This window comes from Pseudopodoces humilis, chromosome 4, assembly GCF_049639895.1.
Source record: "Pseudopodoces humilis isolate 2021_Gansu_Grassland_sample_001 chromosome 4, ASM4963989v1, whole genome shotgun sequence".
NCBI lineage: Eukaryota > Metazoa > Chordata > Aves > Passeriformes > Paridae > Pseudopodoces > Pseudopodoces humilis.
In genome coordinates this window covers 65,422,550-65,440,476 of record NC_142203.1, presented here as the reverse complement: position 1 = coordinate 65,440,476, position 17,927 = coordinate 65,422,550, and the positions used below count along the sequence as shown (strand labels likewise).

Below are 17,927 nucleotides of genomic sequence, written 5' to 3'. Positions count from 1 at the left end.
AATGCATTTCTTTTGAGAGGGATTAGTTTGGTTTTGTAAATGTTTCTTCTCCTTTAAATCTTTCCAGATGTGTCATTTGTGAAATCTTCAGTTTGCTAGGACAGAAAACATCTGATTGATATTCTTCAGTTTAGCTCATTAATGGTAGTGGAAACTTCTGGTCAGCTAATCTCTACAATTCAGATCCACATTCACTGATGTCTGTATGATTTAGAACATGCTGGCAAGCATTTTAGTCTCCTGAGGTTGAACTTCTGGTGAGATAAGATGCAGATCTTCTTTTGTCATCATAAACTTACTAAACCATATACATTCCTCCTTTCAAAATAAATAATTTACTTATACTCATTTGTAGCTTTCTCCTGCTGTGTGATTCACAGTGAATTAAATGGATAGTAGAATATCAGGTCTCAGAGATGAAAAAAGGTGTCTTCTCTTTTTTGGTGGTACACACTTAGGCTTTAAAACTTAATTATTCTATCAGCATATTTATTATAAAACCTAGCATATAATTTAAAGCAGATTTGGTGTGAGATAAAGCTAACTTTAGAACTCTTGTTCTGGTGTAATTTTTCAGAAAAAAAATCTATTTTATTTCATCCAAGCTAAAAAATTCTGGATTTTTTCTGAATAATTTTTTAATTTACTTATCTCTAAGTGATGTATCATTCCAGCATCTGTTTACTCACAGCATGAACTATTGCTATTCCTTTGGAAGAGTTTTGTTAGTATTTCAAGAACACTGACTTAGTATTGTGCCTGTGAAAAATACATAATATAGTTGTCTTCTTGGACCACTAAATCAAAATTGACATTTAAATGGAATATATTTTTCCAGTCCTTAATGCAGTGAGGCTGCCTCAGAGGACCAGAGTCCATGGTCATGACTTGTTTGCTCTAAAAACTTTTTCAAGTAAATGAAGGATGTATCTTACGTTTTTACACAACTCACATTGATTTACATGAAGATTGGCCATTGAGTGATAAGTCTCACTGTGACTCTAGAATGGCTTGGTTTTGAGCCAAACACCCATTTAGAAAGATCTAGATGACATTAATAGACTCTTAGAGAGTCATTACAGAGCTCATAGACAGAGCACTGTACATGAAAAATTACAGCATTATAATTTAGTTTCACAGATTTTGATATTTTGGGGAAAAGTCAATGTAGTTTTAAATTAGCTGTTCCACTTGGAAGCTCCATTTTTTTAAACCTTCTTCTGAAGGCTGGCACCCTTATGACAGGGTTGGTGGAATGAATATTGTGAACATTCCTCATCTGCTTTGTTAGAAAGACAGTGGCTTGGTTTGAAGAACCTCTTCATCAGGTTACATTCAAATGTCTGATTTAGCAATGAAACAAACAGATGGTAACTTATTGGACAATGCCAAGTAGATCTTCAAGTAGATAGATAATAACATACAGTTGTTCAAAATGCAAATAAATATTTAACAAGTTGGTTACTTGTTTTTCTTGTTTCTGAGCCTATAGTTGGAACTTAATAATACTTCAAGTTCATGGTACTTTCAAGTGAAAGCTGAAGTACTCATGAAGTCTGCCAGTTTCAAGAGTGTAAGGTGTTGGAAAAGTAGAAAATACTGCAAAGTTTCTGAAGGTGTTAGAAATGTGAAAGATTCACCCACTTTTTTTGGAAAAATACATCATGGTATGAAATGTAACTTAAATGTATCGCATGTACTTTTAGTGCCATAATGTAGTTAGACTTAAAGGTAGTAAGCCTGACAAGCTTTATTTCTTGTAATGACTGTGAATTGGAAATTAAATGAGGCACTCCCAGACTGTTACAGATAATATTACTTAGAACCAAATATCAAATATTTGTGACTAGTGCAGCATTCATAAAATTCAGACAAGGGGAAAGCTAGAAGTGCATGAAGAAACAAAACGTTAATGATTTCAGAGAAACCTGATGTATGTGTGCATGCACACAAATGAACACCAAGAATAAGGAACTAATAGTCTGTACCTGGTACCCGGTCCCAAAATAAAGTAATTTTATTAGTGATATTTAATTATTCTGTCAGTTAGAGGTTTTAAGTCTTTATCTCAGTGTTCACCTATGTAAATATAACATTTTTTGCTTCCATGCAAACCTGGTTTAACCAGTATTTTGTATAATTTGTTACTTTTTAAATACTTACATTGAAATGCCATGCACATTACCTAAAAACTTGTTCTCAAGAGTTGCATGAAGTAAAAATAAAGCAGAATTGGCATTTGTGAAGATCAAATTACTTACGGGGATTTTTATATCCACTTTATTTATCCTCTCAAAGTTGATGTTTTATTTTTTTTTTTCAGCCATAGCAATTCAGTTGTTTGCGAAAGTGAGGCTTAGGAATTATGTATATCAATTATGTTAAGTTGTGGTGAGTTTTTTCTTTCTTCTGTCTCTGGAACAGCAGAATTCTCATCCTTTGGTGCAGAACCATGGTATTTTGCAGGAAGAGGTATCATTGTGGTTTTGTAGGGTTAAAGTAAAGTCACTCTTACTATAATCTCCTGATAAGTCATAATTTAAGTCTTCAGAAAAACTTTCTCTGGAGACTTGTTTGTGCCTTTATCAAAAAGTTGGGTTGTCTCACAGATGTTTAGTAATTTGCACTGCACTGGCATAGTAGTTTGCTTTTTGTCTCAACATATCTAAAGGTGTGAAGTCCATTACAGATCCATGAGGATGACTTCTCCTAGACTAACTTATCTGTTTATAGATACATACATGGTGCAGAGCTGATTAAGAGAGTACAGCAAATGAGCAGGCCAGGTTAAGAAGAGTTTGAATAATGGCTGTACTGGCCCTTGCTGAAAGCCGTATGTTTACAAAAGGGTTAGTAAAGCTATTTTTGTCTTTATATACTATGTGCGTTTACATTAATATTTTTTCTGAAGTTTTTCTTGATTCAAATGTTAGGTGCTGCAATAAGATTTGCAGTGTGAATGGTAAGAGCTTACATTTGAGGGCTTTTTCAGTTGACATTTTTACGGCATAAATTAATTTTTAAAGGATGCACACAGCTTCAGGTAGATCATCCTAAGAATTAAAAATTTAAATCAAAAGGGAAACTTCCTACAGTGCAGAGGAAACATAGGACCAAAATATGCTAAATTATTGGTCTGCACTGTGAGGCCTCACCTTGAGTCCTGGGGACAGTTTTGGGTGACACAGGATAAGGACATAAGGACGCTGAATTGTAAGAGTGCAGAAGTGGGACCAAAATGGAGAAGGGTCTTGAGGATAGGACATATAAGGAGCTGCTGAAGTTGCTGAGCTTGTTCAGCCTGGAGGAGAGGAATGTTTACCTTCCTCTTGTGGGGCAGCTGGTGGAAGGTGCCAATCTTATCTCTCTGGTCACCAGTGTCAGGACATGAGGAAATGGAGTGAAGATGCATCAGTGGAAGTTCAGCCTGGACACTAGGAAAAGGTTCTTCACTGAGAACATGGTTGGTCCCTGTAAGAGATTCCCCAGGGAACTGGCTGGGGTTGCCATGAAGCCTGGCAGTTTTCAGTGAGCATCTGAATGCAGCTCATAGTCAGGTGGTTTAGTTTTATGTGGATCTGCAAGGAACAATGATCCTGGTGGGCCCTTTGTAATCTGAGATATTCTGTGATTCTAAGAAAGTAAGAATTAAAAATTTTGCTGATGCCCTGGGTAAAAAGAAAAGATAGAGGTGGGCATTTGCACTCACTTAAAGAATAGCTGAAGTATTGAGGAAGCATCCATGAATTCTAGCTGGGGAAAAACAAACAAAAATATTGAGAATTTTTCCTGCTGCTTGATTGACCTCTGTAGGAGTGCTGTCAGGTGCAAGTTAAAATTTGATTACTGTGGTGTGTGAGTGGGTCCTTTTAACTGCTCATGCATGCAGTTAGGAAGTGGAGGCATAAGACATGAAGACATGTCTTTGCAGTATTCAGGACAATGGACACAAGTTGGAGCTGGAGCTTCTGCAGATTTTCCAGTCTCTCTCAGTCTCAGATTTTTCTGTCTCCCGGTAGCTCTTAAAATTGGAGATGCTGGTGACATTTGTATTTCTTTGTTGTGATTCTGGACTTAGTTCTATTCTTACTTGCTTTTGAGCAGATTCTTTGTGGTACATAGAATTTTAGCTGTAAGAAGTATGGGTCTCTGTGCCAGGAGTATTCATATGTTCTAAATGCATGGAAGAATACCCTTTTGAGCTGTTTGTAGTCATAGAATAATTTAGGTTGAAGAGGACATGTGGAGGTCCTCTGTTTCAATTCCCTGCTTAGTGCAAAGCTAACTCAGATCAGGTTGCTCAGGTAGCAGCAGGCTGTGCAGTGAGCTAAAAGGTGAATTTCTGAACAGTCAGAAATATCTGGGCTTCAAGCAAATGGAAGACTAGAGGACTACAAGTAACATGTTCAAACTCTAAAGCTGTTAGATATTTTTATCAAATTAAGCTATGCAACAAGTCACTTCTCTGCTGTTTTTTTCATTTGAAATGAAAACGAGGTTGTTAATAGTGTTTCCTTATTTATGTCCTGCCTTTACTATTTTTAATTCTACACATTTTAAACTCAGCAAAATCCTCATGATTTTACCCCACGTAGAGAATATAATTAATAAGAGAACATAAGTCCCTTATTGTTTATCCTTGAGAATCATAAAATTCAATACTATTTTTGTATACTAATCTATTGCTTTAAACTTTTACCTTTACACAAAAGTAAGAAAAGAATACAGGGGCTTTCTCAGTAGTGTAAGTATTATGAGCAGACCATGATGATGATGTATGAAAAAATATTCTCTATGGTTGTCCAGACGGATGTGGGACTGTATCATGACTCTGTGGAGTTCTGAGGCTAAGGACTGTAATTTCTTTTCTTGAAGAGATGCTCTTTCCCTTTCTGAATTCCTGTGAGGATGAGGGAAGTGTCTTAGACTTTGGTGGATATTTCAGAAAATATAAGTACAAATACCTAAATTTGTATTTACCTTATGTGCTGTAGTTTGTCCTGCTCTTTTTAAGTAGGTCATAAGTTTTATGTGATTACACTGCACACTGTACGAAGATTGGTACTTCATACATAAAGACAAAGTAAAACTTGCTTCTAAAATTTTCTGTAGCCCAAAGTGCATAATTAATTCATGTAGCTGAGTCAAACTTTACATTGTTTAAAACAGATTCTGTAACTTCAGAAATCAAAATACAGTTAAGGCTTACAGTTTTTCCCTTTAGTTACTTACCTTTGTTAGATTGCAGTTTATTGGTACTGGACCTGGAGAAAATTGTCTGCATGAGATCTAAGATTACAGCAAAAGCAGTTAAAACTAAAGCTTGTAGAGTCAGCTTTTCAATCCTTGACTGTTTTAATTTCAGTTGATTTTTTGCTGGTGTAATGAAGAGTTCAGCTGAGTGTTAGTTCCAATTTAAATTATTGGAGTGAAAAAAAAAAACTTGAGATCCAAGTCTCAGCTATTTTACAGCCATGACTAATCAGCTCTTCAGAGAGCATCCTGTTTTCCTAGTGGTTAACCCCCTCCTCCTTTCGCAGTATCATGCAAGACTGCTCTCGAGTCATTTCAATTTATGCAGGTGACTGTAACTTGAACTGTCAAGATGTTCTTTAGCAGAAGTCTTCCTCTTTGGTCTTAATCAGATGTACCCCCTAGGGAGATTGATTACATCCCAATTTATCTTTTCTAAGTGGGAGATGAGATCTCAGTTCATTGCCTGCTTGCCCTATCTGGAAAATGACACAAACTTGTATCTACTTTTACTGTCACAACTTGCAGCATTGAATCACATAATACCTGTAATTTATCGAATGTTCTATATAGAAATAATAATATTTAAGTTAGATGTTGCAGGAATAGTAAATGAAGGACTTGGTGGGTGTAAAGTGCTATCCAGTCTCAGGAAAACAGCGGTGCATGGGTTTTTAAAATAGCACAGCATTAACATAGACTTTGAATTATTATTAATTCAAAAGAATATTGACTCCTTACAATGCTCAATATGCTTCATTAAAATGACTGATTCTGTTACTCATTGGAATAAAATATCTTCAGGGGATAGTTCTCCAAGTCAGTGCATGGTTTCCTGAAGACTTGCTTTAAGGTACCTTAACTTTGAACTGAAGAAATTATATACTTTGGTGCAGACATCCATGATTGCCATCTTAATGGTTGATGCAAAGATAAACAACCTTTTTCTTCAGTCAGATTTGTATGTGAAGACATCGTCAATGAGAAACAAAGCAAATTAGCTGTCATTCCCAGTGAGAAGGTAATTCAAAACCAGCAAGACTTTTTTCTCTTAGTGCAGTTTAGCTGCCCAAATATTTATCACTAACACAATGAAATGTATTTCAAGGAAAAATGAAAGGAAAATAGTTTAATATTTAAGGAAATACTAAGGGAGAAAGGCTTTTAGGAACTGGAGCATGATGGTCATGTTCAGTTTTTGCCTGTACGTTGGCTGTTGGGAGGGAGGCAGACAGACAGAATCCATGAGTTAAACTTAAGAAAAAAATTCTTTGAGAAAGAAACCATCACAACAACACAGACTGGAACCCCTAAATGAATTCTTTTTAATTAAACTATTAGCCCTGCAGCTTTCATTTTCAGTACTGTATATACCTTTAATTTGGAGACCATTTTCTCAGGCAGAAGCGACCATTTTTGGGATTTTAAACAGATCTCTGGAGTACGTTTGAATGTTGGTTTTTAGATTAGGGTTTTTTTTATTTGGTTGTCTTTTTGGAGTTTTGTTGGTTTGTTTTTTAATGCCTGAATGATTTGCCTCCAATTCATCTTCTACAGAATTTGAATGTATTTAAGTGCAGTCATAAGTAATAAGTCCTCTCAATAACATAATTTCCCTTTCATGTGTTTTATTCTTATGCATAGGTTCTTGAAGTTGTTGGTTTGATTTGGTGAGATGGGGGAGCATGTTTGCCCCATTCTGACCTCATCCCCTAACAATTATTCTGTCTTCAGAATGTAGTCAATGTTTTTAGATTTCTTCTATTTTTCTGTATTCTAAGCAGCACTGAATATACCATATATGTTGAATACTAATCCTCCTTGCTTAGAAGGGAGGATTCTTACTAGTATTGCATGCCTGCATACCCTCAAGTACTGCTCTCTGTCCAGCAGTCATCTTATTTCTTTTTTTTCAGTTTTACACAGTTGATTTACTTTCCACTTTCATACTCCTTCTCAGCCTCTTTTTCTGCTTGTGTTTTCTTTCCCATAATGGCTCTTTTTATGTTTTCTTCTGAGGTTATAAAGTCTCTCCAACAAAACCCTTTTTTTAAATTTGTATTCAGAGTATTTGTTTTGATGTGAGAAAATTCTGCTGAACATCAGTAACTGCATTGGAACCTACTATTAACTGTTAATGAAATAGACATGTAGTATTGTTGTTCTTTTTTTTTTTATTGAAAAATTTCCATCGTTTCCTTTTGAACTTGACCTTTCTGTATATGATTTGTGTATTAATGTCTTATACTGTAATTACATTCAAAGCAAATTGTTTCTTAGAATTTTTAGAAAGAAAAAAACTCTTGTGAAATATTTGGGTCCCAGATGAAACTTACTGTTTTGAATTAAAGCATTTGGAATCTTTGAAGACTGGGTATAGCAAGGTATTTACCTGAATTTTGCTTTGGGAATTGAGTGGGAAATTCTCAGTAAAGATGGGAAGACAGTATAGAGCAGAATCTTGGAATTTCTTTTATGATCCATTCTAAAGTGTTTCCCTTTGTGTTACTTGATGCTCTTTCTTGAGCTTTGACTTAACAGCTGTTGTTGATAGTTAATAAATGACAACATTTAAAATGTAGAACTGAGTTTTTACTGTGCAGTATTTTGGCACTCCTTTCTGCCAATGTGATATGCAAAAGATTTTTGCTATCATCTTTGAGGATGACTGAATTTTGGAGTTGGTAATTTTGATTAACTGATCTGTAGATAATTTGAGGGAATCTTCAGGTTTTGAGTTAATTACTTTAAAAAATATCTGTGCAAAATTCCAAAGGATGTATTTTCCATCACTTTGTAGAGGTATGTAGAAGAGAACAGCTGAAATAGGTATGCAATCCATATACAAATATGATACCGTTTTATGTACAGGATCTAATGATTAAAAGAAATGTAAAAGATGTGTATTATGTTAATTGCTTACTTGTTTCTAGGAAATTTGTTTCTGCTCTTAAATTTTTGAGTGCCTTTTTGTATTGTTAGCCTGACTCAGTGGTTTAATCTGGGAAAAAGCAAAAATTACTCAGTCCAGAAGGCTTGTGGTCTTTGATTTCATTAAAAACAAACTCTTTATGACATAAATTAGAGGTTCTGTCAGTAGGTATTCTACTTTGTCTTTACGGTATAACCTTTAAAGGGTCCCACAGACATATTGGTGGGTAACCCTTTGTGTCTGAATGACTGTCAGTCAGTGTGTCATAACTCACTAGTAATTGCTGCTGCTGTTTTCCTTCCATGAACATGCTGCACAGCACTCCATTGGTTCTGAGTTCTTAGCTGAGCTAATATTCTTACAGTTATTTGTCTCCTCTTCTTATTTAGTTTTCCTCAAATGTTGCATATATTGACCATCAGCAGAATTCAGAATTCAGAACACCTACTCTCCATGCTCTCTCAGACATGCTTATGTGTCATTTTAATTTTGAGTTGGTTGAGTTTTGGTTCCTTCACACTGGAGAATGGGAGCAGTTCCCATTCATTGTTATTAGGTTTTAATCTACTCCATCCCAGTAATTAAGATTCAGCTGCTCTTGTGAATACAAATAGTGTACTTTGCACATTTGTACTTCGTACATACAAATGATGATAATTTCTCCTGTCAAAAAAAGGATACCCATTTAATTTGAAAATACGGAAGAATATGTTTTCAAAGTTGCTTAGCTCATTTGCTTTATATCACATACTTCTTTTTTTTTACTCTCTTAAATGTTTCTCTTTGGCTTTGTACATCTAGGGTTTATTGAAGTGACCGAAAAGTGGAATTGTTACCAATTACTAAGTTGTGTCCATATTTTTGGCAGTTCCTTCCATAGTTTCAAAGTTTCCTTTTCATAGTTTCCATATAGTTTTCATAGTTTCCTTTCATAAGTTTCCAAGTATGGAAAGTTTCTCCGGATTTCTCCACCTGTTGTGTATACAAACTTTTTCATTGCCTGGCAGGTGACTCAACCTTCCTTGGGTCCCATGTGCCCAACAGAAGAAGACTGTAACTTCTGCTGAGAGAGGGCAAAAAGAACACAGTATGAGTTTTCTTGCTGACATAATGTTGCACCTCCATATGCAAGAAGTACATCTTAATAGAACTTCGCAGCTATTTCTTAACTAACCTCTTTACATATTCTGCTTTATGCAATTTTCCATCGTATTAAGAAGTTCCTTAATTTCATTCCCTTGTATATATGTTTGTTTTATGTCATAAAAGAGATTTAAAAAAACCCTTACTTGTAGGATCAGTTGCTTTTTTGTATATAAAAAGAGTCTTAATTTAACACTTCAAAAATGTATTTTCTATCACTGATTATTTGGTGTCATCTTGTACTGGCATGATCAATTCCATTGCCACTGTATTTGTATGATGATTTTGAAGTATCTTGCAGCTTTGCAACCTTATATTACACAGGTAGGCACTATAATACATTGCAAAGGTGGGCACTATCATTAGGTTATAAGATGTACAAGATTAAGCCTAATCTGTACTTTTAACAATAATGTACTCTTTCCTTCTTTTTTATTTCAAGTGATAAAAGTACACTTATTTATTCAGAGTAGACTTAACATATTAAATGCCAATAACATTCAACATTGTGCAACAGTTTTCCAGTCCAGTAGAAATAGAGGAGGTGGGATGGATGAAAAAGCTTAGTGGAATTTGGCTGGTCTGGCTTTTGAAGTAAGCATTGGTTCACTTCTTGAATTTCAACAGATTGTATTAGGACAGTGTCTAGCTGACTCATGACAGAGAAATTTTCTGTGCTTGCAGTCTGGGAAATGCAGCTACATAACTATAATAATTTGTGTAATGCAGCGGCATTGCCAATAATTAATTTTATTAGAAATTTTAACTTAGCAATAACATCATAAGAACGTGAGAAAAAGGGAGAAAAAGAAAGAAAAAATATTTTTTGAGGAAAAAACCTGCCAAAACCTCCACTTGAACCTCAGTAATTAAATTAGTTGTTTATTATGTGTCATTTAACTTCTCAGTGGTCACGAAAATATCCACAGTACCTTTCCAAAAGAACATTCCCCTCCTAATCTAAGTTGCTTTGAATTGCTCTTGGCAAATACAAGAACTTTACAAGATCACTTTTGCAAAATCTGTTTTGCAGATGTGGAAACCATCATTTAAAAAGTTAAATTTAAACATGTGTATGTGAAACCTTTTTCATGGATATTTGAATTGAAAAGGAATTTGTGAAAGAGAAATCATAAATGTCGATGCGACTGCCGATCATTCAATGTATTGAAGCTAGATATAATGAGCAAACAATAGTATATGTTAAAAGTATAGTTCAAAAAAACCCCTATGTCTAGTTTTTACCGAAGAGCAAACTTTCATTAAATATAGTTTGTTTTCATGTGGGGGAAAAAAGACTCATTCAGGAAATGTTTTTCTTTTGTTTTTACTTGAGTTCAAAAATACCTTGATTCTGCCTATCAACAGATAAATATTAATATTATACTTCTGCTAAGTGGTGCAACACAGAGCATAAAACAGTGTTATTGTTTCATCTCCCACTTTTTTACTTCTGAGGAGATACTCTTAGGAAGAGAGTTTTTTTGAACAAAATGAGTGTCCTGGAAATTATCTGATTGATGCAGGGGTAAAAGTTTTCACTCATTTCAACACAAACAACAGACTGAGCTCAGAGAACTTAGGAAATGAAAACAGAACTTCTGTAATGTAATCTTATTTATTTTTTCATTATATCTGAGGAAGAGGAAATCATTAAATGGTACAAAATATTTCAAAAGAAAACCCCAGAGTCATAATTACATAATGTACCCTGAGTTGACTGTTGTATGGTATGCTGATTGAGGGTCAGTAGCAGAAGGGGAGACAATATATGGAAGCAGTCCATATATTTTTGCCATATTGCCAATTTAAAGACGTATTACCTGAAAGTAAATTGTTTGGGTTTCTATGCTTCTTTACCTTTTTATCTCCTTTCCTTCTGACTACAATGGGAGGAGTTAGATGTTAGTCACAGTATCACAGGATGGTTTGGGTTGGAAGAGACTTAAGAGGTTGTCTAATTCCAAACTCCCCTCTCTTCCAGCCAAGTTCAGGGATGCCACCCACTAGACCAGGTTGCTCAGATCCTTGGCCAAGCATATCTTGAACATTTCTAAGGATGTGACATCCACAACTTCTCTGGGCAACCTCTGCCAGTGCCTTACATTGTCACAATAAAGGATTCATTCCTATTATTGATCCTAAATCTCTCCTTCTTCAGTTTAAACTGTTCCCCTTTGTGCTATCACTATCTGCTTGTGTAAAAATCACTTTCCTTCTTTTTTAAAAGCTCTCTTTTAGTACCTGAAGTTGCTTTTGATCCCCACAGTGCCTTCTCTTTTCCTGTCTGAGCAGACCCAGCTCTCTCATTTCCTCATAGGAGTTGTACTCCAGCCCCCTGATCCTCATTCTTGCTTCCTCTGGACTCACTCCAACAGTTCCATGTCTTTTTTATGCAGAGACCCCAGCTCTGGATGCTCCAGGTGGGTCTCAGCAGAGCACAGCAGAGCAGAGGGGCCGAATCCCCTCCCTCCCCTGCTGCCCACGGGGCTCTGGATGCAGCCCAGGACACATTTGGCTCTCTGGGATGTGATTGCCATGGCTGGGGCATGTCCAGCCACAGGATCAGTTAGGTTGGAAAAGGCCTCTGGGATTGATTCTAGACTGTGGCCCAACACCACCATGGTCAGCCAGACCATGGCACTCAGTGCAATGTCCAGTCTTTCCTTAAACACCTCCAAGGATGGTGAGTCTACCACCTCCTGGGGCAGCCCATTCCAGTGTCTAATCACCCTTTCTGTGAAGAGATTCGTCCTAATGTCCAGCGTAAACCTTCTTTCATTCCAGTCAAGGTATGTCTCCAGGGTCCTTCAGTGATCCCTGCTTCTAGTCTCTAACTGGTCTGAAGGAAAATATAAAACATACATAGTTTACAAATGACTCCTCATGTTTTAGTTGGTGGTGATTCAGTCAGAAACCATGCTAAGCTGAAATTTTGCACATAGTATTATGAGATGTGTTTGCAATAAGATGGCCATTTCAAAATAAAAATAGGAAGTGTTTCCATAAAGAATAAAAATACTTAAAAAATCTTATGTGAAAGAAGACATTAAAGAGCTCAGTCTTAGCTCAAGAATTAAGGGCTCTCTGGGAATGACTGACAGATTTGTAACTAATATATAGGTGGTTTCTTAAAAAATATTTACTTCAGTAGAAATTTTTTTTCATTAGGTTCAGTAGCAGCAAGGCAACAGCAAACACATGCTCAGTATGAGGACATTAAGAAAACATTGAGGGAATATTAAATATATACTATAGGCAATGTGGGCATTTTTGACAGAGCATGTAACTCATGTGTGGGAATGTGGCCAACTGTCTGCAGCAGAAGCAGCAGTTCAGAGAACTTGGATTTTTCAACTGGCCTGCTTATATTACAGCTGATTTAGGGCTCATACTTCTTCAAATGGATTTTATAAGGAATGAGAGTATACAAGTGCATCTTCTTCCTTTACAGTGGAAAGGTAAAATGATAAAAAGGTTTGAGTATGTTCTCAGTGTAGCCAATTTCTGAGGTTTTGACAGGATATTGAGCCCTAAAAAGTGGAAACTGAAGGCTTAAAAAAAGTCATTCCATGCCAGCAGAAACAAAGAATTAGGATGGTAAAGGATTCTCAATAGATTGTTTCTGGAATTACATCTGAGATCCTTGTGAAGCATCTGTAATGAAAGGGCAAGGCAGGCTCTGAACTTCCCTGCACATAACTGTGTTTACAAATGCACCATCTGAGAAGGGGTGTGCCAAGGCAGTGCTTGGGAACTTGCACTGTAAGAGAGGACAGAGCTTAACAGCAGGTGATGGGCACCACTGAAGGAAGAAGAGAAGCTGAAGTTATAGGACAGTCAAATGAGATTTTGGAGGAATTGAATATTATGAGGGAAAAGGAATGGAAAAAGACTCAAGTTTTGAGCAGATATCACAGTGGGAGAAAGTGTGAATGAAAGGCAGGAGGCTGAGGTGGTTATTGACAACACGAGATGAAAAAGGGAATTTCAGAATCATATATAATGGTTGAGGATGAAAGTAATTTTTGAAGATCTTCTAATCAACCTAATCATAATTGTGATACTGTGCTTCATTTAAAATAAAAATAATAGCTAAAACCACCAAACAACGAACCAGACAGAACCTCAGATCCAATCTAATAATCAAAACACTTGAATGTCTTATGCTAGAGCTCCAAAGAGAGCAATGAAGTGGTGCCTTACAGACAGGAGATTTGAAGACTTTGGAAAATTAAACTAACCTTGACTTTATTACGGACAACAGGAGATTAATTCTACTTATTCATTCTAAGTTCCAGTTACCAGTTTCTCATTACTGTCATTAAATGTGCAATTAATTGTAACCTCTCTGAGGTATTTCCAGCTCATTTTCTTGTCTGTTTTGTTCTAGAATTATTTATAGGTCAGCTCTGTGGCCAGTCTGGTCTTGTAGCTCTGATGGAAGTTCCTAATTTTGTGCTGTGGTTTCTGGTCTCATTGTGGAGAAAGGGCAGCCTCTGTTAAAGTTGTATTTGCTTTGCTAGAGATCAGTGAATTATGTGCTGTTGGATCATAGGCAATGTTTGTATAGTCTAAACAAATGGGGTTGTCTTGAGAACCTTGAGACTTTTTCTTTCTAAATGAATGATCTTCCTTGCTTTGCCAAATTCTGAAACTCTTCTCTGCATTAGATGCCAGAAGAGTTTTGAATTTTTATATGGAAAGACCTCAACCTATTAAATGGACAGAAAACATTTGTATCTAAGACAGTTTAAAGGGTCCACCTGTATAGTGTTTTAGTTCTCTCTCATTTGGATGTTTTTCTGTATCTAAGGAACAGTGAAGATCCAGGCAGATAGTCTTTTTCCATTAGAAGGAGAAAGGATGTATTTGTTTTGCTAATAATGTGGGAAAAACTCAACTTGAAAAAACAATATTGCATAAATGAGTCTTTCTAAAATATCTGAAGAACACTTTTATAGCAGAACTCTTAAGGCCTTCAGGATTAGTGGATGAGAACTACAGTAAAATTACAATTAATGTTTAAAACGACTTTAAAAAATGAAGTGTGAAGAATAACCAGCCAGTTAAAAGCAGAATATTCAGTTGTTGTTATGTCTGAATAGTTAAGAAATCTGTTTAAGTTATGGATTTGTATAAGCATTCCATGCCTATTTCCTGAAGTGTTAATTCCTTGTAGAGAATTGAATACTTTCCTCTTCTCGATTTCCAGTGGCAGTGGAGATTTTGCAGTACCTGTGTATTAAATCATTTTTTCTTCAAATTTCTAAGTTATTTAAGTATTTTCATGAGAGTTTTGGGAAAAAAGTGCTTTGGTTTGGGTATTTTTTGTGTGTTTTAAAATTTTTTTTGAACTTCAGATGCATTTTAGTGAACATGATGTTTCTTACTTGAAAAGTTGTCCTCATATCTTAAATGCTATTTTGCCATTACAACTTAATTTGAACAATATTATATGCCATCTGTGCTGGTAAAGGTGTTTGGTGTTATCACAAGAAGAACTACTTTATATATATTAACAGTATCAAAAACAACTGTTTTTTTAAACTCTTTTTTCAGAACTGTGAGGACTTGGGATGTTAACAATGAAAAAAAGCACAAAAGTGTATTTAAGCCACGATCAGTTCAAGGTAAACGCGTGATTCCTACGACTTGCACATACAGCAGAGATGGGAAACTTATTGCAGCTGGTTGTCAAGATGGCTCAATCCAGATCTGGGACAGAAATATGAGTGTAAGTCCAGTTTTTGATAACAGTATATGCTTCTATTGTTTCAAGTGTAAATGTTGAAGCAGATAAAATCAATTTTGGTACTTTTATATTTTTATTTATATCCTCTCCTCTCCCCTCTGTCCTGAAAACCAAATAACTCATAGGCATGAGTTTCTTCTGCCTTTCACAACAGATCATTAAGTGGGCTACTACTAAGTTCAAAATTCTGGGAAAACTCTTGGCAGTCTGTGTCAGAAAAAGTTGACCAAATATCTGTATCTAGATTATTATTAATTTAAGATGGAATGCTTGTGAGAAAAGCTGTAATTTCTTGTTGCTATATAATTTATTTGAGATATTGAATATATTGAGGACTAGCTCTTAAAACTCAATACCGAAATCAGTCATTAATCCATATGATAGCTAGAGAAGAACAGCATCTAAATGGGTGAGGATATGGCCAGTGCTGCACATTAAATGGCAAATGTTCTTATATTAGCTAATGCGTTAAAATTAACACTGAGGCAAACTTGAACCATTTATGTAAATGCATTGTGGTCAGAAAGAGAATGGAAACTATTTCAAATTAGCAAAACTAGGAAATATTTCTGTTCATACTGAACTAAACAATTGATTTCCAGTAGTTATGACTTGACCTGATAATTCTTGCTACTATTTTATAATTTGAGGCTTAGAGCATTCAGTGCTCACTCTTGCTTTCTATAGTATAGCTTACAAACCAGTCCTGCTTCCAAGAATTTAATTTTGTAATGTCAAGTGCAAATTCACCAGGCTAAGCTTTACTGCTTTGAAAAATAATCATCCTAGTAAATCATCCATGTCCTCTCTTTATGCCCATCTTATGCAAAGAAGATACAATGGGATAAATACCAATGGCATGAATTGGAAGAGAAAAGAGAAATAGGTTCAATGAGGAAATGAGGCAAGAAGAGCAGGATCGTGAAACTGGTGTCATAAATCTCTGAAAGCTGTACAATTCCAGTAGGATGGTTTTGTGGAAGTAAAGCTGAACTAGTACAGGTTACATGAGTCTGTTCAACTTCATATTTCAAAATATTTGATTTTAAAAAGGAAAACAGACAATCTGGGCAGCTTTTTACAAAGATTTAGAAAGATTTGATTGCTGGAGGCAGGAGGAAATGTATAGATTTAAAAGGAAAAGCAAGCCTGTGGATCATACTCGAAGTACAGCCTGTATTTTGGGATTGTAATCTATTTTTATTTCTGTTTTTATTTCCACTATAAACCTAGTAAAACTTCCTAATGGCACAAAGCTTGAGAATTCATCCTAAGTGTAAACTTGGTCTAACAGAATAATAAATTTTTCAGAGACTGGCTTTCATCACCTGTGTATGTTGTTTATTTTAACATATACAGTACTGAAATATTAAGCTTTCTGGTGTAGTTTTAACAATAGTGCTCTTGGTAGTCTGCTTTTTTATGTGCTTTTCCTTTTGAACTTTTCTCTGTCTGTAAGATGACATACTGCAATGCTGATTGAGTGCAGTTTAAGGTGATTATGAGTAATTTAAAGATATATCCTGTGCATTTTGTGCAATTTCCAATGGGTGACCCCAGTATAAAAAGGAAAGACTAAAGTGATTTTGTAGTGGAAATTAAGTTTGTGGTGTTCTTGGGTTTGTATTTTTAATGTCTAAAGAATTTTTGTCTTTGTTAATTTCATTAAGAAGTGTGCAAGATTTTTGGGTAAAGGAGCAGGTAAATTAGATTTTTAGTGGTGTTCTTACCTAAGACTTCTGGTGTCCTGGAGATCCCTGTATACAGTTAGAATCAAGTGTTTCAAAAGGCATCTTGATTAAACAATTAGAAAAAGCTTTCATCTTACATTTGGGGAGGGGGAAGGGATAAGAAAAAAATTTTCAAATGGAACATGTGTTCATCATAACAGTTAGAAAGAGGAGGATGAGTGACTGCTGTAGTGGAATGGTGAAAGTACTTACTGGGCTGACAGGATACAGAGATGCTTGCAAAGGTGAACAAGAAAATGCTAAGTTAATACAAATTGTTGCAGTTCTTGGGGGTACAAATTGTATGTGACACAGGAAAATGGGTAAAGCTGTCTAGGGTAGAGGTGTGAGGGTTAAACTTCTTGAAGAAATATGTGGTAGAAATATTAACTTCTGATTTTTGAACAGAAAGGCTGTAATTCCCATACAGCAAATACCATTTGGTTCTGTTAAAACAAGAGAAGAGCCGTATGTATATAGATTTTGCTGTGCTACAGTACAGCTTACTTTCAGGTCAAAATTAAGAGAGCATTTGTGTTTATCTTAACAAGACTCTATTGAGTCAGTAGTAAAAGTCACTAGTGTTTGAAAGCAGAAAATAATTGCCATGTTTTCTTATTCTTGATCAGTTTGGAATGATTCTGACATCATTATTTATCCTGTGTGCTTTGTCAATACGCAGCTGGAAGGAGATACTCAGGAAGGTGTTTAAAATTGACTGTAGCTTATTTGACTGTACTGGTATGACTGGGATGACCCAATAAAGGTCTGTTGTGACTGCCTGAATTTGATTTTGCTTTTGTGCAAGGATGTAAATGACATTTCAGCTCTGGTCCTGGGAGCCCAAACCACTGTTCCTGCATATGGTGGTAACAGCACAAATGAAATCCATGAAAATTATCCATCCAGATCATGGCTCACACTGTGAGTGCCTGTTTCCTGGTTGTCTGTGAAGAGTTTTGGGTACATTTAATTTTGAGTACAAACTACTGTCAAACACAGCAGGGGGGAAGTTTCTGTTTTCTTGGGTGAAAATGTAAAGCCCCTGCTTTCCCACGGACAAAGGCTCATCGATGCAGCCCAGAATCACAGGATTGGTCAGGTTGCAGTGGGT

General features: G+C 35.7%; 1 protein-coding gene across 2 annotated transcripts in view; it reads left to right on the top strand.

Moving 5' to 3' along the window:
* Positions 1-17,927, top strand: part of WDR70 (WD repeat domain 70) — a 144,301-nt gene that overhangs the window by 73,113 nt on the left and 53,261 nt on the right. For both annotated transcript variants that reach the window (XM_088054208.1, XM_005527972.3), the window contains exon 10: positions 14,891-15,065. In XM_088054208.1, coding sequence (XP_087910334.1) covers positions 14,891-15,065 — 175 coding nt within the window. The remainder of the gene's footprint in view (positions 1-14,890; positions 15,066-17,927) is intronic.